We start from the raw sequence: 19732 nt of genomic DNA on the forward strand, positions 1-19732 counted from the left end.
CATCTGGAAATCGATAATGGTCCTGGGATACTGACTGGAAGGACGAGGGGGAATGGGCTAAAGTTGTGCCAGTGGAGGTTTAGGTTGAATATTAGGAAGAACTTCTTTACTGGAAGGGTTGTTAGGCATTGGAATGGGCTGCCCAGGGAAGTGGTGGAGTCACCATCCCTGGAGGTCTTTAAGAAACGTTTAGATGTAGAGCTTAGTGATATGGTTTAGTGGAGGACTTGTTAAGTGTTAGGTCAGAGGTTGGACTGGGTGATCTTGGAGGTCTCTTCCAACCTAGATGATTCCGTGATTCTGTGACGCAAGCACGCCTGAAAAGCCTTGCAGCAACACGCTGAGCAGCTCAAACCTTCCACTCCAAGCCCCTCTTTGTGGCCACTGAAGTCAGTGGTGACCACAGCGTGCCTGTCCCCCAACCCACAGGGCAGAAACGGGGCGAAAAACCGCCCCCCTCCGCCGGCTGTACATCGCCAGCCTCCGCTCCCTGCCTCTCCCCCAGCCCCCGGGCTCCCTCAGGGCTCGGGGCGGGCGGCTCCGGGCTCCTCCCCGCCGGGCCCGGGGGCGTTGGCGGCGGCGAGGCGGGCGGTTGGCTGCGGGCAGCCCGGTGGCGGCGGCGGCGGAGGCCATGGCGGCGGCGGGCCGGGCGGGCAGCGCTGTGTGGGGATGGCCGTGGCGGGCCGGGCTGCGGCGCTGGTACCGCACGGAGCGCGGCGTGTACGGCTACAGGCCTCGGAAGGCGGCCGGGGAGAGCTCGGCGGAGCCGCGGCGTGCCGGGGAGAGCGGCGGAGCAGGTCCCGGGGGGGAGCCCGCAGCCGTCCCGCGGCACCGGGCTGGGCGGAGGGCGGCGGGCAGGGGGCTCAGGCGGTGCGGGGGGGGGGGACCGCGGCTGGGGGGGCCGGGGCGGGCTTGGCATGGTTTGTTTCGTTTTGTTTCATTATTTTTTATTTCATTTCGTTTCGTTTCATCATTTTTTATTTCATTTTATTCGTTTTTTATTTTGTTTCATGTTATTATTTCATTTAATTTCACTATTTTTATGCCATTTTGTTTCATTTTATTGTTTTAATTTTTATTTTACCTCATTTTACCTCATTTTATTTCATTTTTATCTCATTTTATCTCATTTTATCTCACTTTATTTCATTTTTACCTCTTTTTTTTCACTTTTTCATCTTTTACTTCATTTCATTATTTTTCATTTTATTTAATCATTTTTCACTTAATTTTATTTTATTATTTTATTTCCTTTTATTATTTTTCATTTTGTTTCATTCTTCTCGGCCTTGCCGAGCCGACACATCTCTCTGACAGCTTCAGGAGGCCCCGGGCTGTTTTTTCGTGTCCCGAGGCAGAGGTTCAGTTACCTGCCCTGCCGACAGCTGTCTGCGAGCAGCTCGAGTCCTTAGCGCAAAGTTGTTTTCTTCGGTGCCACGTGAAGCATGCCGATACCTCGCCAAACTCCGTGGGCAGAAAAAATTGTGCTTGGGCTGCACGGGCTGCTGAAATCGCTGTAGTCGAGTAAATGTGCTCCTGGAGGGATTTTCCAGCTCATAAAAGTACCGGTGCCGTGTGCCTTTAGTCTTTTATATTTATATATTTTTGGGCTTAAACTAGCTAGCTACAGGTAATTCTCTTCTACAGCACTGACTGTGATGCTTTTAGCTCACTTTTATAGCACAGAAAAATAATTTTGAGCAGAAAGCTGCTGTAGGAGCGTTGTCCCTCCTACGCTAAGCCTCCTCATTAAGGAAGGAAAGCGTTAATATATTTTTATGCCACGTTTTAAAATTGCATCTAAATGTCTTTCTTGCCGTAAGTGTTGAGGGAGCAACCTGTTTGAGTGCCCCGACTGCAGGAGCGGAGTGGCTGAACCAGTGCCAGCAGCTGAAATACAGACAGCAAAGAAACAACTTTGTGAAATACTCCCATCCCGAAATTGCATGGTTTTGGAAAATGAAAAACTTCATGCCTGAATCCTGTCAGCACTGTGTCTTTATCAGGGAAAACAGACCATGCTAGAAACACATTATAAAAAATTATAATCCAGTATAAACTAATTTATTTGTAGCAGATTCTGCTTGCAATGTATTTTATTGAATATATATTTGAAAAGTATGTTCGCATATTTGAATGTCTAGTATGTCTGGCTCAGCATGGGCACATGCCGTTGGCTAGTGGTTCCTGCAGACACAGACTTTTTAAGTTTCAGGAACTGAACTATTATTAAGACCCTATCTTCCCGTCCTCCCAGCAAGGAACAGGGTAGCACAAGTGTTACGATTGAGTCAGCTCAGGAAATAAGACTTTGCACGCTGGTACCTTACCTTTCTCGAGTTGGATGTACCCATTGCCATGAAGAGACTTGAAGCAAATTGAAGTAGCTTTGCATATGTGTACAGGAGCATGACTATAAGGGCAGCCACGAGGGAAATGTAAACTTGCTTGAAAATTTGATAAGTAAGCAGATATGGCAGTTTGATAGGAGCTCTTGTGGGGTGATATGGTTAAAAACTTGCTTAGAAAAAATCTTGAAAGCTCAAACCTCGATGGTTATCGATGGACAGAGTGCTCCTGTGGTGGTACTGTAAATGGACTAAATGTGAGCATGTGCTATACCATTCTGCTTTCTTTTTGTGTTTAGTTGACCATGCTCTTGCTCGGTTAATAACTGCATACTCTGAACACGGCCACAAAGCAGCCAAAATAAACCCACTGTGTGCTGGCCAAGCTGTCATGAACATGGTACCTGAAATCCGCGAGTTGACAGAAGTTCTTCAAGGGCCTCTCATTACTACAGGTAAGTCTGCAGCCTTATCACAGCAAATTTTTCTCCTGGTTGGTTTATTGAGAGGCTGCGTACTTTGCAGACCAGCCAAATACTGAATAGCAGTTCAATCAGTAATGTATTGTTGGACAAAAGGCTGTTGACTTCAACCTACTGACGTTTGCACAAATCATTGTGTAATGAATGGCTACCTCCTAGCATCTTCAGTAACCGTGAAAATTTTTAATTGTACTTAAAACTACTGAGGTTGTACATTAATTTCTGTAACGTTCTATGATTTAGCATATTTTTGACACTGTAGTGAAGCTGTCATGGCACTTGGGTAGAAGTCAAGATTTATCTTTTCTCGGATCTTTGACTCTTACTGTGGCCTTGACAAAATGAAGGTCTCTCTCCATGCTATATTTTCACCACCTACAAAACAGGCACTTATTACTTCTGATGCACATAGGATTGGAATTCATCTCTCTGACCAACAAAACGAATGCTATACCAGGCACAAAAACAGTTACTTGGTGTCACCCACATTGAACTCATTCAGGACATTTTGAGCACCTTGCAAATAAGCCTGAGACCCTCCTGTTAATAACACTCAAGTGTGCTTTATAAATTTTTTCTTTAATTTTTAATTTAAATGAAGGAAAGGAAATCAGGACATGAATTTGTACTCTCAAAATCTTAATATAATTGCAAGATGTCAGCTTAGTTCTTAGTGTTTCCCCCCATCTCCCCACAAATGACTGATAACATTTGTTTCTGACCAGGGCTTCTAAACATGGGAAAGGAGGAGGCCTCCCTGGAGGATGTATTGGCTTACCTTGACCATATATACTGCGGGCATATTTCCATAGAAACAAGCCAGCTTCCGACCTCGGAGGAGAGAAAATGGTTTGCTAAAAGGTTTGAAGAGTTAAAACAAGAAGCATTTACAACCGAAGAGAAAAAGCACTTGTGCAAACTGATGTTGGAATCCCAGGTACCTTGTTAACTATTATTTGATTCTAACAGAGTTGCAGAGTCTGTTTTGGATTCCCTGCTGCTCTGGACATTATCTGCTCAGGAAAAGAAGAATCACTAGCCTAAAAGGTTTGACAGTATCCAAGAGGAAGAAGAGCAAGATTTTGCCCAAAAAAGTGCAATACGCAAATGCAGGAATCTTTACCGGGGGTCATTGCTGAATTTACTTAGCAGCCATTATTGAAACATAGAGCAATGCCTTTTGATTTGCATTGATTTATTTGGAAATTATTTGGAGGAAAACATTTCCAGCCAGATCCAAACTCCAAACGCTCTTAGAACTTACTAGAATGTATGTTACGTGATTATATATCTCACAAACAATATATATTCCTTGACATCTGGAGACACAAGTAATGACCCTGCAAACCTGTGAGTAATCAGTCTTAAAAAGTGATACTCTCTCGAACTAGTGATCTGGCAGTGTATATTACATGTTACTGGTTGGAACACAAGGTTGGGCACAGCACTATGAAGTTTTGTGCTCTGTGTTTTCCTTTCACCCTCACCCATATCCGTATCTGTTTTGCTAGCTTTAAAGCACAATGTTTGTCAAGAGTTTGGGAGAACAAAACAGTTGGACTGAGGGTTTAGCCCCATAGTTCTGCTAAGTTTGCTGCCTTTCAGCAGAGGAACATGCAACCAATGCATTCTGTAACGAAGATTTATGTACTTGCAAAGTGTGCAGAGACAAATATTTCTATACTGTGCAAAAGTTCAGTTTTCCCCTTCTTTCCCTATGTAATCTAGAGGGATGGAAAGGTGGAAGAGCAGGATCTGTGAAGGTGTCCCTGTTTCCAGTTTTCTGAGTGGAAGGAGTGTTAAAAGTAACATATACCGATGACTAAACAGAAGTATATGGCACATTGCATATTTTTCCTGTCTCTTTGGCAATTAAAAGAATTTGTTAGTGACACTGGAGGGTGAAAAGTGGCATCAGGACCTTGAGGAATCCTATATTACCTTCAGGATGACTAGAAAAGTACTTAGAGTGTAGAATTTAACTGATGGAAAAAACATTTCTCTGTGTGATTAGTTTTGTATATGTTCTTCTTTAGAATCCAATGTTGTTTAACTAGAAGGTGTTCAGGAGTTGGCTTGGATCTTTGGCTGTGACTCAGTCTTCCCTTCTCAGTTACAGTCTTCGTTTATTTTCAGTCTTCAGTTGCAAAACACTGCAGACACTTCCATTGCTTCCAAAACTTTGTCACTTAAGAGAGCTGTCTAGGAATTGTGAAGTGGGAGGAGTGAAAGGAAAATACAGTACATATAGATTCCTTTATTTTCCTTCTTTCAAGACTTCTTTTACTTATGTACTAAAGATTGAGTCTAACGTAATCAAAGTGAAATGCTGCTTCTCTAGCACTTGACATCTCAGATAGTAAAAGCTTCTGCGGTAAAATTACTTATTTTACCATTACTTTACCATAAAATTACTTATATTGCCATTCCTTAATTTTCACCTAAACCAGGTAGACTGTTAAGAAATTGGTAAATTGCTCTCATGTAGTTCTGTATCCACCTCCTTCCTTGTTAGAGCCACTTTGGCCCTCAATCCACCATTTGTTCTACCTAAAAGGAGAAAAGCACATGTACGCATCGTGGCTTCTGGTCTTAGACTGGGGTGGTGGAGAATGAGCTGGGACTTTCAAGGGGTATGCTTAGGTTTGTCCGGGTACAAAAAGAAATGATATTTCAATTTTATGAACAGAGTACTGCTTAGAATAGCATAACACTGAAGTTCTTCTCTTTTTAACAGGAGTTTGATCGCTTCTTAGCCACGAAGTTTGCCACAGTGAAGCGATACGGTGGTGAAGGAGCAGAGAGTATGATGGGTTTCTTCCATGAGCTGTTCAAGATGTGTGCGTACAGTGGTGTGACAGACATCATCCTTGGAATGCCCCATCGCGGGAGACTTAACCTGCTCACGGGCTTACTTCAGCTTCCACCTGAGGTAAGAGATTTATTGGCAGTTGTTGTGTGCCTGGTTTATTTGCAGTGAATAAATAATCCAAAAATTTGTCTTGTTGTGAATGCTGGAGTAATCAAAGTTACCTTTGTGAGAGGGTTTTCTGCTCCTGTCAGTACCTCTGCCAGATCTCCCTGAGAGACTGGCAAAAGAACTGTATTAAAGTTCTTTTTTGTGCTGGTATCTTAAGCAAACGTGCTGTTTCAGGAGTAGGAAAGCATACGATTCTGGAAATGTTTTTCTTTTATTGCATTCGTGGATTGGAAAGGGGATTTAACCAAGTGTTGTTCTTTTTTTTTCCATGCAGCTCATGTTCCGTAAGATGCGTGGTTTGAGTGAGTTTCCAGAGAATTCACCGGCCATTGGGGATGTGCTCTCCCACCTGACGTCTTCTGTGGATCTTGACTTCGGTTCACACAGGCCTGTGCATGTCACCCTGCTCCCTAACCCCTCGCATTTAGAAGCAATCAATCCGGTGGCCGTGGGCAAGACCCGAGGAAGGCAGCAGTCTCTGCTTGACGGAGATTACTCGCCAGAGAGCTCTGCTCAGCCTGGAGACAAAGTTATTTGCCTGCAGGTATTTTGCTCACAACTTGTAACTGACCTTTGTAAGGCTTCCTACACAAGCATGTGAACAGAAATGGTGTGTATACAAATATCAAACAAAAGTGAATTAGTGTAGAATATGAAGAACTGGGATCCTCTTTACGAAGAAAGAGGAGAGAAAGGAAGATTTTTAGGTGACATACATGACAATATTGGCCTTAAACAATTCAGTTTCTTAGATTTCCAAAGAGCTGATTCAAATACCTTCCTTGATTTTAATACCCTGCATTGAGAGCCATGAGTGTCTTTCCTCACAGACCACTTTTCCATTTAAACTACCACTGCTAGCCTTCTTTTAAATTAAATGGGCTTGGAAAAGAGCTATTAACAAAAAATATATCAAAAAATATACAGAAAGATTTAGAATTTTGTTGATTTATCATGATGCTATTGAAGTAAGTCGTTTTGTGCCTACTGGAATTGGTTCTTACTCTTTTTTTTCCAGTTTCTTTTCCTAAAGTGTCTGCTTCTGTCTCTGTTCGTTAAGGCAGGAGTAGGTGTAAGTCATGGCTCACCACTATTTAGCAAAGAGAGTAGCAAATCCTGTGGTGCCTGGCTGGCTTTTGTTCAGTGGTGAGTGACTTGCTGCTTGCTGCTGCAGCTTTGCTGGAGCTGGGATACTTGCAGTCACCTAGACACTGGGGGGCCAAGTTAAGAAACTGGGGATCTGTTCCAAGTAGATTTCATGTACCAATCATGAAGACAGTCTGAAAGGGGTTAAGAACTGGACCCAACTAGGACTGTCTGTTCTATCTACTCAGTTTGATAGGTCTTGTGTAATGAGTTACTGTTTGTTGATTTTTCTATTCCACCGGTGTTCTCTAACGAGACTTTTCCGTCTTCTTCCCTAACGCAGGTTCATGGTGATGCTGCTTTCTCTGGGCAAGGGATTGTGCCTGAAACGCTGACCCTCTCTAATCTACCACATTTCAGAGTTGGGGGGAGCATCCATCTGATCGTTAATAACCAGCTGGGCTATACCACTCCTCCAGAGCGGGGAAGATCGTCACTCTACTGTAGTGATATTGGTATGTGTAGTTGAATCAGAAAGAAAATTGCCTGTTGTGTGAGGAAGGCTTTTTAACACCAGTGTGTTCCCTTGGCATACTGTTGCAATGGGCTTTTCATAGCAAGTGCTATCAACCCCAGGGAATTACACTAATCTATGTCCCTTCTGATAATAGAGTATAAATTCAAATTATTATTGATTATTGCCTCCTACTAGCAAAAATTCAAGTGCTAAAAATGTGCCCTCCCCCATCTACTCAAGGGCAAAGACTAATCATCAAGGGAAAATCCTGTCACGCTTTTACAGGATGTTATAAAATAATTTCAAAACTTAGGTGAAGTCTTCGTAATTCATTTCATTTCTGCCATTTTGTTGACAGCTTTTAAAAATGTATTGTGGTGGAATGTGTAATAGATACATTTTCAATATCTTTTAAATATAATGAAAACCATTCCAATGTGTTTTTTTCTGAGCAAGACTTATATTAGTCAGCTACTCCTTCATTTTCCTGGTTTGTTTGTTGTCAGGTGAAGTTGTTGAGCTTTTAATTGAAAGATGAGGCTCATGCCACTTCTAAGCTTAATCTTAGAAAGCCTTTTGCTTTGGACTGATCTTTCTTAGTGATAAACAGATAATGCAGTCAGCAAAACCACAGATGTAGTAGTTATTTCCTTTGTGTAAGTCTCTTAGAATTGAAAATATCGCAGTGTATTTATATAAGGCTTAACATCACCTGTTTTTTCTTATGGCTTCATCAAACCGAACAGGTAGATCTCGATAAATCTGTTAAGGTATATAGCATATGTTATTACGACTTTTTCTGTGGGCTGATTTTGTGCAGAGTTTTTTTTTTTTTTTTTTTTTCTCCATCCTTAGTTTTTCTTTCTTCTTACCTGGCTATTGAAGGCTGTTTTACCCATTTGGGATTCAGGATTTTGTTAGGGAGGAAATATAATATTGGTCAGAAGCAGCAGATTGACTGAAGCATCTTAATTTACTTGAATTTGGGCAGAGAAAATACAAGAGGAGCATTGCTGAGGATATTTGCATCCAAAATGTCATACAGGAAAGGGTGTTAAGGTGTGTGAATTCTGCGGAGTTCCCTTTAACGAGAGTTTTCTTTGTGCCTGAGGTAGCAATGGTTTGAGTGACCAGTAACAAGCAAAAAGATTTTGTCTCACCTGTATGAGTTCATAGTAGTAGTTCATAGCTTAGGATAACAAGGAAACAAAACTCAGTTTTTGTTTGAAAGAAGCAGTCAAATAGTTCTTTCCCATTTCCTGAATGCTTCCATTCAGATTAAGAAGAATTAAGGACTTTGTGTAGAAATCTAATGGGAATTTAGTGCTGGTAAAGAAGTTGTGTTCAAACTGCGACAAATACAACAAGTTGAGCCAGTTGCACTTTCTTTCAGGGAAGACTCCTTATCCCAGCTGTCATCACAAAAAGTATCTCTTGTAGGTTTCTTTGTGTTAAGTACACTACACAAACTATCAGCGTGTAGGTTTCTGCTGATTATGTCTGTTTCCATTACTTTGGAAAGGGTTGGGTGTGACTGTTACTACGTTTCGCATCCCTGGGCAGGTAAAATCGTTGGATGTGCAGTTATCCACGTAAACGGGGATGATCCTGAAGAAGTTGTCCGTGCCACGCGGCTGGCAGTCGAGTACCAGCGCCAGTTCCGCCGGGATGTGATTGTGGACTTGCTGTGCTACAGGCAGTGGGGCCACAATGAACTCGATGAGCCGTTCTTCACCAACCCCAGCATGTACAAAATCATCAGGTAAGGGTACCACCACCTGATGGGGGAACCCCAAACGTGCTTTCTTTTACATCAGCTCAGTCTTGTTCACTACTGCAATAGTCTTTGTATAATGAAGATCCTTTGCCATACTGACAAGTCTTAAGATAAGTGTAGCTACGCTGTTGGCAGCCCCTGACTAAGGCCCGTGTCTGATAATGGCACATGAATAAAGATAACCACTGGTCTTGGGTCTCAAATATGCGGTTTGATGCCTCTTGGAGAACAATCTTGCATATAGCCCTTGAATTTCAGATTCACAGTTACTGGTAGTCGGAAGGCAAAGTTGCCTACCATGTGCCAGAGAGAGGGGTAGATTATGTAGGAGAATGTGGAGGAAGCCTGTGCAGCGTGTGTTGTGTCCTTGCCTGGTCCAGCTGGTTCCGATGGAGCCTCATCTTTACAAGCATTTAAATATAGTCAGATTCCATCTTGATCCCCAAAGAAAAATACTGGCCAATGAATTCTGGTATTTTATGTGGAGCATTTATGGAATCGGGTGCCTTGGTTCCCAGCTAATCGTGAAATCCCACTGTCAGTTTGCCTAAAGAACAATATATAATAGCACGGAGCCAGTCTGAATGAGAGATTTTTTTTTTTGGACTTTTACCTGCAGCTGCCAACTGTAGGCACTTCATTAAAGAAAGGACTGTAAAGTATGAATCCAAGAGAATTGTTATCTTTCTGGAAGTGCCAGGAAATAAAACTTGACCCAAATGAGTATAATACACTAGGTGATAATTTATTTTCGTTTTCCTTGGTACCTGACAGTAGTAGGGTGGTATTTCCCTGTTCTGTAGTGACACTTTTCAGGCTTAATGTCTCTGGGGTTTGATTCCCGCGCCCACAGATCCCGTAAGAGTATCCCAGACACGTATGCAGAACATCTAGTAGCTGCTGGGCTCATGACTGACGTTGAAGTATCTGAGATAAAGACGACCTACTACTCTAAACTGAGCGATCATCTTGCCAACATGACTTTGTATAGTCCACCTCCTACCAACCTGCAGGCTCACTGGAAAGGTTTGGTCGAGCCTTCTGCTAAAATCACCACCTGGGACACAGGTATGCCTGTACCACTTCTGCAGTTTATTGGAATCAAGTCTGTAGAGGTGCCGGAAGAACTCCAGATGCACAGCCATCTCCTGAAGACTTATGCACAGGTCAGTAGAGTGTAAGGATGCTTCTAGTCCCATTGCTTAAAGGTGTGACCTGTTACAGGGAAAAACTCAAAAAAAAAACCAGCAAGGCTGCCAGTTAGAGAATAGCCCAGTCTTCTCTAGGAAGAACAACTTGTTTTCTTTTTTGAGGCTATGATTATGCCATTTTTCTTCCAGGTTTGAAGAAAATTATGTTCTCCCTCATATCTGACCATATATTTAATTTGTTATTTCAACAGTGTTTTGATACAACGAGGAAAAAACATGTAAAAAATACAGTTTGTTGTTCTCACAACGCCTATCATGTAAACTTCATAAGTACTTTGAAAGAGAATGAATCAGGAAAGTGGTAACAGTGTATGCAGTGTGTAAAGCCAGTGATGTGTGTGTTTATTTATATATAAACATATGTGTACACATGTGGCCAAGTTTGAAAGTCACTGTGTTTGATGAGTCATAAGATTCTGTGCAATAACTGGATTGGTTTGGGCTTGTGAGTGTTTCACTTTGATCAATGATGACTGTGGGCTGGTGTCTGGTCGACAGCTGTATAGAAGCCACGAGCTGAATATTTCAGAAGGCTGCTGTTCTTGCCTTCCCAGCCCCAGTGGGAAGTCTGGGCGTTATCATTCGTCTGCAGTTCTGCAGATAGAGAATTTTGGGGACTGAAATACTTACACCTGGTGTCTTTCAGTACTACACCAAAAGTCTGTCACGAGCACGCTCTCTGCTGTGCTAAGACTATTAATATTTCAAGACGACGATCTAATCTCTTAATCCAGAATTTGTTGACTGGTTAGTGAACACATGGGTTATACATGGTTTTGTGGTCTGCAGGGCAGCCTCCTTCAGGATGTGCATGTATTCCAAACCAAACCAACCAAAATTAGCTGCTGGAAAAATAGTGTTTCTCTCTACAGCATTTTTTTTTCCTAAATTCTAATACTGATCTGTGCCACAACGATGCATAAAGACAGAAAAAGGCAAAATAGTAACCTTTCCTTCTTGTTTACTTTTTTAGTCAAGAGTTCAAAAAATGGAGGAAGGAAAAAAGCTGGACTGGGCAACAGCTGAAACTTTAGCATTTGGTTCCTTGCTGTGTCAAGGTAAGAGGTAACTAGACAGCAAAAATGAAATATTTTTTGCTTTGGTGTCTGTAAAGTATAAGGTTAGGCTTTTCAGATGTTTCTAAGTCCAAAGATTGATATGCTGCGTAAATTGGACAATTTGCATTTGCATGGTAGCAAGAGAACGTAAATTTGAGTCCTGTATGTCACTAATATTTGTAGATTGGCTACTAAATTTCTTCAAAGAATCGTTGCTCTCTCCCATCCCCTGGAAAAGCTGGTGCTCAGTGCTGTGCACGTGAGCAACGCACGCGACATCAGTTGGGCCTCCCACACTTCTGTAGTGTTTCATGCTATGATTAATTTCCTTCTTCTCTAGTCTGAATTCGTATTTCAGTTTACATGGGGTACAGGATGCACATATTTTGCAGTTTGCTTCAGCAAACTGTTAAGTTACAAACGCTTAACCCAAAATAAATTTTGGCTGCGGAGCGGAGAAAGGAGACGTGTGAGCATCTCTGTGAGATGGAGCTGCTGCTCGTTAATATTTGATAGTGCTGATGAGGGGAAATCCAGACTTAACAAGACAAGTGATATTTTACAAGTGGGAAGTTTCTGTCCTGCATGTTTTCTTATTGTATCATATATTAATCCAGTGTTTTGCTTATTGCTTGGCAAGGGTTTAACGTCAGACTAAGTGGACAGGATGTCGGCAGAGGAACCTTTAGCCAGCGACACGCGATGTTAGTTTGCCAAGAAACAGATGATACCTTCATTCCTCTGAATCACATGTCCCCAGACCAGAAAGGTTTCCTAGAGGTAGGTTCTGCCGTCGGTCCACAAGACGATCTTCTTCAAGTTGTGCTGAAAGAGTGCGTATTTTAAAACTACTGAGGCGTTTATATGTAGCCTGTATTTTCTGGCAAAGCCCGGATACGGAGGCATAAAACCCACCTGATTGGGGGTTAAGAAGAGCCTAGCTAAAGGCAGATGAGAGATTTGTGCTTTCCTGTAGCAAGCTGATAGTTGTAGTGCATGGTTAGTTACCCTCTTTAACAAGGGGTTCTGCCTTTCCTTGAGAGATCACCTATTATTTTTCTTCCCTCAGTGCCTTCCTTCAAAAGCAAAAGAGAGGTGACGGTGAATTGCGTTTAGGAGTGCATGTCCTCAGTGTGCCTAGCACTGACGTGCCTGGTTCCAAAGGTTCTTAACCCTGGGTTGTCATCTCTCTCACCTGCCCCTCCCAACAATTTCCTTTCTGCTAGGTGAGTAACAGTCCCTTGTCTGAAGAAGCTGTGCTTGGTTTTGAATATGGAATGAGTATTGAGAGCCCTAAGTTACTGCCAATTTGGGAAGCTCAATTTGGAGACTTCTTTAATGGAGCCCAGATAATATTTGACACTTTCATCTCTGGAGGTGAGTGTACAAGGAGCTAATTAATATATTTACAATAAATCATTTGTAGTCAGTATAGTTTTAGAAAATCCTTTAGCTTTAAAGTAAAAGGGCAATGTGTTGAGAAAAAGAATTTTTCTCAAGAAGTCTTGTGAGCTTGCCTATTTGATCCCAACTTCTCTGCCGATTTTCTCTGAAGACAGTCCATCTAAAATGAAAGAGACCTCATCCTCGAAAGAAAACAGTTATTGTGAAAGCACAGTTGATTATGTTAACAGCCTTTCTTCTCCTCTCCCTCATTTTATTTTAGTGTGTATATATATATTTAATAGCTTCTTATGATGTACCTTTCATTCATGAGGTATCTGTAAAGTTCCTGAAGCAATATAGAAGGAAAATAGTGATTATTTAAAAACAAACAGGAAAAAAAACACAAAACAACACCTGTTAAACTAACCTCTCAGTTTGACTCTGGCATGTTTTCCGAATGCTCAGATGTTGCAAAAAGACCTTTCAGGGCTGGAACAGGCTGAGGAAATGCTAAGATGGATTTCTAGAGGGGGATTCCTTGAGTGTAAGGGTGCGGAGTATTGGCATCTAGCCTCAGTTAGGCCTCTACGTTCACTCTGTAATCATAGATGGTAATTGCCAGAGGCCCTCTTACCCCACCCATCCTCATGAGTTGCCTCCTGGATTTGACTGTAATCTCTTAAATAGTGCAGGGGCTTTGACAGAGCCCAGGGGAGCTCACCTCTGGCTGGCATTGCTGCGTTAGGCAGGACTGGCTGACAGGCTGCTGCCTGCTTCACACCTGCACAGGACTAAATGACAAGGCATACAGAATACATGCAATGAATTACAGTTAGGAGTTGTCTTATTGAGGAGAGTTACTGTTGTGGACGCCTGTTAATAAGGAGAATAGTGCTATTAAGAGTTTTTTTCATAATGTAGTGATGTTTCCGAGTAAGTTCTAAAACTTTCACTGCTCGACATGAAGCCTTAAGAGCCCTGAAAGCCCCGAGTTACATGACAATTTCAGAACCTTCAGATCATCTTCTGCGTGCTGTTTCACAGTTGTGAATCTCCTGGCTAAATACAACAGCATGTTTCAGGGTTGTACTTAATGATGTGGAAATCAGCTATACGCTGTCTTCCTAAGTAGTTCGTGCAAAGTAATGACTGTTTGGGGGCTTTGTGTTCTGCTGAAATCATTTTTCTTTCTTTCTCATTGTGTGTTTTAGGTGAGGCCAAATGGCTCCTGCAAAGTGGGATAGTAATTCTTCTTCCCCATGGCTACGACGGTGCAGGCCCTGAGCACTCGTCCTGCCGGATGGAACGTTTCCTGCAGGTACCCCACCCCGCCTCCCTTCTCACACTCACATATTCCCCATCACAGCGCTGGCAAGCAGTGCTCTGGGAGTTCCGGTGCATCAGGAACGTGGTATTTTGCAACTGCTAGTGACTTAAGAAGCTTACCAGGATCTCACCGTAGGATTGGGCTGAGCTGAACGTGGAGGGAGAAAGGGGACTGTGAAGAGGAGGTGAAGGGCTGGAAGTGGTGAGGAAGCAGCTTTGGTTTAAACGCTGCCACAGCAGCTCTGGTGCAAGACTCTGGTTGAACTTTGTAATAAACGCTTGTTGTTCCTGTGAGATCTCTGTCACCTGCCCAACTGTGTGTGTGGTTAACATGAAATTTTGTAATGAGATTTGCACAGTGATTGCAAAGGCCCTGTGTCCTCTGCAGACATCCCTGGTGGGATGTGCTTCAGTACTGCCTGCTGTCTCTTTTCTGATTGCCACTCTTCAGCAATGTCCTGTACCACAGAATGAGTCCAGGAGCAAGACAGAATTGCGGTATTGCAAATAGCAGACCTTTAATGGGCACTTTTTAGAGAAAGCAGTGTGAGGTCGGCATTGTGAATGGGCAGCCGCCCTCCTGTGCAAGCCACTCTCAGTGTTCCCACTGTGCACAGACCGTGCGAGCAGAACACTGGGCGCTATTAAAAAGCAGTAAGTAAAACTGTGGCACATTTTTCCCCCAAAAGTAACCCGTTGTTGTGCCATTGCGACTGTAGTAAGTAAATGAAAGCCTTTTTGACTGAGTAATAGCGTAGGGAGGGGTTTGGGCATCTTTAGTGGTTCTGCCATTCTGTTGAAGTTGTCATGACTGTCCACTGTTAGAAGAACTGGCTTGCCTTGGTATGATGCAGTTGAAGGAGGCATTCAGATAAAGTCTTACCACGTAAATGGTAAAGCCATTTCTCTGAAGTTGCTCTTCCCTTGCAATCAGCATCTGAATTGGGATATTTTTTCTCCTTCTGTTATACCAGTAACCATGCCTTGTGGCTTAAACTCCTGTATATTTGGCTCACTAACTCCTTGTTGACAAGTTATTGCTCTGTTCCCCATAGATGTGTGACAGCTCAGAAGAAGGAGTTGATGGGGACCAGGTGAACATGTCGATTGTGCATCCCACCACCCCAGCACAGTATTTCCATTTACTCCGGCGGCAAATGGTCCGAAACTTCAGGAAACCCCTCATTGTTGCCTCTCCAAAAGTGCTGCTCAGGCTCCCTGTAAGCCGGAAAACTTCCTTTTTCTTTTTTCCTCCTCTTCTGTGTTCTCTTCCCCTTTCTATTTGCTTTTCCTCTGTGTTCTTGTCTCTCAGTTTTGGGGTGAAATCAATGGGTTTTTGCCTGTTTGGGGCAGGGTAGGTTGAGGATTAAAGCTGAGTGGAGGCGAGCCTGAAGTAAGAGTGATTCTGGGTCCAGTGGTATTCTTCAGAATCTTATCGTTCTGTCTTTCATCTGTGGGAGTGGGATTGGGTGAGGAGAGGGAGTGTATCTTTTGTGCTTACCAAAACCCTGTCTCAGACAGGGCCTGAGAGGAAAGGCACTGAGATTTGGTAACTTCTAACTCTCCCCCATTTAGGCTGCTGTGTCAAGTTTTGAAGAAATGGCTCCAAGGACAACATTCAAACCTGTCATTGGTGACTCCTCGGTAGATCCTAAAAGGTAGCTCTATTTTCTTACAAGAGAAGCTCGGAAAGGAAGTCCTGTCCCTTTCTTCTACCTGATAGCTCAAGTCTGAGGTGATGTGAAAGATGTGACTTTTTTAGCCACTGACAGCCACTGGGAGCAGCTGCTACATGAAGAGATGAAGAATTTTTGTCCTGCTGTCGGGACACTTGAGCTGATGAAGTGAAGTTAGGGCAATAACAAATCTTTGTGCGTGCATTATCTTCCTCCCTTCAGATATGAATTTGGAGAATCCTGTTTACAAAAGGCAATTTATATTTTTCCCTCCTAATGTTCTTATCTGTTCCCTGTCCTAGCAGTGTAATCACAAGGCTGAAAGTATCTTAGCATTTTTGGTTTTTTAAGTGGGACGGTGAGGCGCAAATGGTGAGGTTTCTCTCCTTGCCTTTGTCTGTTAAGCTCAGACAACTAAGACCACAAAACAGTTCCTCTTAGGCATGGGAGAGAATTGTCCTCTGGAGGTACTTCTCTCCCTCTCTGGTTTATTCTCTACAGAGAGAGCACAGATGACTAGCTTTGACCAAGAGTTTAATTTTTAGATAGTTAAAAGGCTAAGTTATACCTGAAGAAACAGGACATTTGGGCCCTGGCCTGCTGTGCCCACAGGTTAGTTTGTCGGCTGTTGAGTGGGAGTGGGATGGAAGACAAAGAAAAGATGGTCTAGGGTAGCAGTTTAGCTTCGTAAAATTGTCTTTAAAGTTTGGCTGGTTGCTTTTATTAAAGGTGTGAAACTGTTCTGCATAGAGTTTCTGTGAAATACTAAACTTGGAAACACTTTTTGTTTGTTTTTTTGTGTTTTTTTAGTGTCACCCAAGTGGTGCTCTGTTCCGGTAAACATTACTATGCTTTGGTGAAGCAAAGGGAGACGCTAGGAGAGAAACAGCACAACACAGCTATTTTGAGACTTGAAGAACTGTGTCCTTTCCCCCTGGAAGCTCTACAGCAAGAGTTGAACAAATACAGCCGTGCCAAAGGTAAGCAAAATTTTTACCTTTTTCTTTCTGGCCCCTTTGAAATTCTAAGCTGAATCTGTTGCTTGCTTTTTAGGATGAAGAGCTGTAGTGGTGTTTTCCTCTTTGCTCTTCCCCCCATATATCTGGTGTTTCTGGAGTGGGATAATACAGGTGTTCGCCACGTGTGCTAAAAGAGTTTGTCTCTGCTATTGTTAGCTTCTCTAAAGCACTACTGAAAATCAGAGTGAACCATTTGGGGCATTTTTGCATTGATCTTTTCTATCCAGTCCTTTAAGTATTTTTTGAAAATGATGGTAAAGTAGAAGAGTGTACCCACAGCATGCCCTAATGTTGGACGTACTTCGGGTTTGACTGCAGCAAGCTATGACTTGCAGTGAATTCAGTCTCACAAGACTTCATTTCAAAGACAGTACCAAGACAAAAAAGGCAGAGGTGCTACAACAGAAAAGCATAGTTTTCGTGAGCTACTGAAAAGATAAATATGTGCGCTTGTAATGTACCATTTTCCTTCCTGTAGTCTTCATCTGGAGTCAGGAAGAACCACAGAACATGGGTCCATGGTCCTTTGTGTCACCACGGTTTGAAAAGCAGCTGGGGGTTAAGGTAAGATGTCCCCATGGTGCTCTGGTCTTTAAAATGAACTTGGAAGTTATTCTTGACTGCTAAATTCTGTGATGCTTACATGTAAAACCTAGTGCATGAATCGTAACCTAGTGCCTAAACTGAATGTGTTCTAATTTTAGCCACTTACGCTTTTTGTTGCACCACTTACTCTCAGTGAGCAGGCCTGGAGCTTTCTTTTACGAGGTGTTTAGTCTAAGTAGACAGGGTGATGAAAGATCCCAGGTAGGAAACAACATGCTTAAGGTGCCACAGCGAGCAGGAGGAGAATCTGAAGCTGCTGTTTGCTGTGGCAGATTGAACACTATAATAGTCTTGGAACTGTAGTCGTAGGGAGAGGGAGGATAACTTCCTGCAGCACCTCCAGCTGGAACTGCCAGGTATCTGACAATAGGTATCACTGTGGCATCAGAGAACCTCAAGATGCGGTGCTATGTTTGTGCTTCATTAATCTTTTCCTCCTGACTCTAATTTCAGCTCGCTCTTGTGAGTAGACCTCCTTTACCAGCCCCAGCAGTTGGCATTGGAACCCTCCACCAGCAGCAGCAGGAAGACATTCTTACCAAGACGTTCATCTAAATTTTCAGCGGACAGCCTACTCGTGTAGTCAGTCGTGTTTGTTGCCTTCCTCCTGGGAAGAAGAACAAAAGCCAGATCCTTAGGACTCTTAATTTTCCAAAATGGGAAAAAGAATGGAACAAGTTCTGTATTGATGAAGCCATTTTTTCATATGGGGACGTACCTAAGGATGAAAGCTGATGCCTGTTACTCTAGATAGTTGTTTTTTTTCTGTTCTTTTGTAGCATTTTCTACGAGAGATCTCTTAAAAGTTTTTAAAAAAATGCAGTCCAGGGGGAAGATCAGCGAGGTGGGTATAAAATACCTTGTATCTGATCGCTTATCTGCGTTTGTCAGTTCCCTGGGATGGTGTATGTGTGGAAACAGTTTCTCATTTCCGCAGAAGTGTTAGTGCTGTTCGGTTGAATAAATGCTTCCCGGTGCCTGGGAATGAGCCATTTCTATAGCAGAGTGTTGTGGATTTTCTCATTTCTTTTCCTATGAACTTGCAATTAAATCTGTGCAATTGTTGGTACTCTTCTAATGTGCATAGCTTGAAGGGATAAGGGTTGTTAAAGCAGGATTCCTGGGGGGACCTAGCAGGATGGCCCCTGAAGGCTTCGGGCACCGGTTTCTTTCACGAGGAGAAGCAGTGCTTTCACATCGACCTTGTAGGGTGGGAGGTGTGCTGCAGTGAGGCTCGTGCTGTATTTTAGAACCCCGTTTTGTAGAAGCCGAGCCAGTTTGGCTACCAGTTTGGTACCCAAGACTACCCTGAAAAGTGATGCTTACCCCTTCCCTGAAAATCCTTCTCAGTGTCCACTGTCTATTTTTTGTTGTTTTTGAGGGCTTGCCTCTATTCAGTTTATTCTTCTGTGGTTCCTATTCCTATACAAAATTTTGCTTATGCTGTAAGAAAGCTGAAGGTGTGACCAAGAGCAATGAAAAGAGTCCAAAACTGTGGCAAGCAAGACAGAAAAGTGAAATAAAGCAGGCTGTAAAGAGTTTGAGCGACCCTTGCTGAAAGCTGTAATAGTGAGGCCTGTTTCGAATACACCAGAAGCTTGAAGGGTGAGGGGTGGCAGAATTTGGAGGTCGAAGGGACTTCTCAAAAAAAAACCAAAAGCTGTAGCAAAAATATCTCATGGCTTATTTTGGTTTTGTTTTTAGTTTGGGCAAACTTCCCGTGTGGAGGCATGTTGTGAGGCTCCTGAGCAACAGCTTTTCTTTGCAGCGAAAAGCTGTGGTATCAAAACAGGTTATAGAAGGAAACAGGTTAAAGAAGAAATCAGTGACGTGAATAGCAGCAAACGACAACAGGAGGTTAGTTAACCAGATTTTCTGAAGGAGTTCAAACAGATATTGATGTTCAAGCCACATGAAGAAGTTCCCAAAATGCAGACAGCAGACAAAAGCTTTCTCTTTTTAATGCTGTGGCACATTTCAAAATTTTGTGAGAATATTGATTGGTTCCCAAATTTGTGTATTTTAAAAAGTATTATGTTTTATTACCTTTCGATCTATTTGTTACCTTTTTATTTTTTTAATGAAAAACTTCAGGGAACTGAAATAGAGAACCAGACTACGATCAGGTATTAAAATCATGGTCTCCTATTTGCTGATTTGAAGCCTTCCCTATGAAGGAATAAAATAACCTTTGCTGGGGGTAGACCAATAGTTTAACATTTAAATGACTTACCATCCTGAATGTGCTTTACAAATAATG

At 42.6% G+C, this 19732-nt stretch overlaps 1 protein-coding gene across 1 annotated transcript; it reads left to right on the top strand.

Annotated features, from left to right (window-relative positions):
- The first annotated feature begins 406 nt into the window (after window positions 1-406).
- On the top strand, window positions 407-18470 carry DHTKD1 (dehydrogenase E1 and transketolase domain containing 1). The gene is made up of 17 exons (XM_083819773.1): window positions 407-797; window positions 2648-2803; window positions 3556-3767; window positions 5568-5762; window positions 6085-6354; window positions 7240-7411; window positions 8977-9175; window positions 10044-10356; window positions 11375-11459; window positions 12100-12239; window positions 12686-12836; window positions 14057-14163; window positions 15227-15391; window positions 15747-15829; window positions 16658-16827; window positions 17345-17430; window positions 17926-18470. The coding sequence occupies exons 1-17, from the start codon at window positions 632-634 to the stop codon at window positions 18025-18027; spliced, it is 2772 nt and encodes a 923-aa protein (XP_083675899.1). The 5' UTR covers window positions 407-631; the 3' UTR covers window positions 18028-18470.
- Window positions 18471-19732: the final 1262 nt, after the last annotated feature.

The sequence above is a fragment of the Anser anser genome, assembly GCF_964211835.1.
Source record: "Anser anser genome assembly, chromosome: 1".
NCBI lineage: Eukaryota > Metazoa > Chordata > Aves > Anseriformes > Anatidae > Anser > Anser anser.

Coding starts and splice junctions, on each gene's coding strand:
- DHTKD1 (XM_083819773.1), top strand. CDS start 632: ATGGCGGCGGCGGGCCGGGCGGGCAGCGCTGTGTGGGGATGGCCGTGG. Junction 5,763..6,084: donor TACTTCAGCTTCCACCTGAG/GTAAGAGATTTA, acceptor TTTTCCATGCAG/CTCATGTTCCGTAAGATGCG. Junction 15,392..15,746: donor AAGTGCTGCTCAGGCTCCCT/GTAAGCCGGAAA, acceptor TCCCCCATTTAG/GCTGCTGTGTCAAGTTTTGA.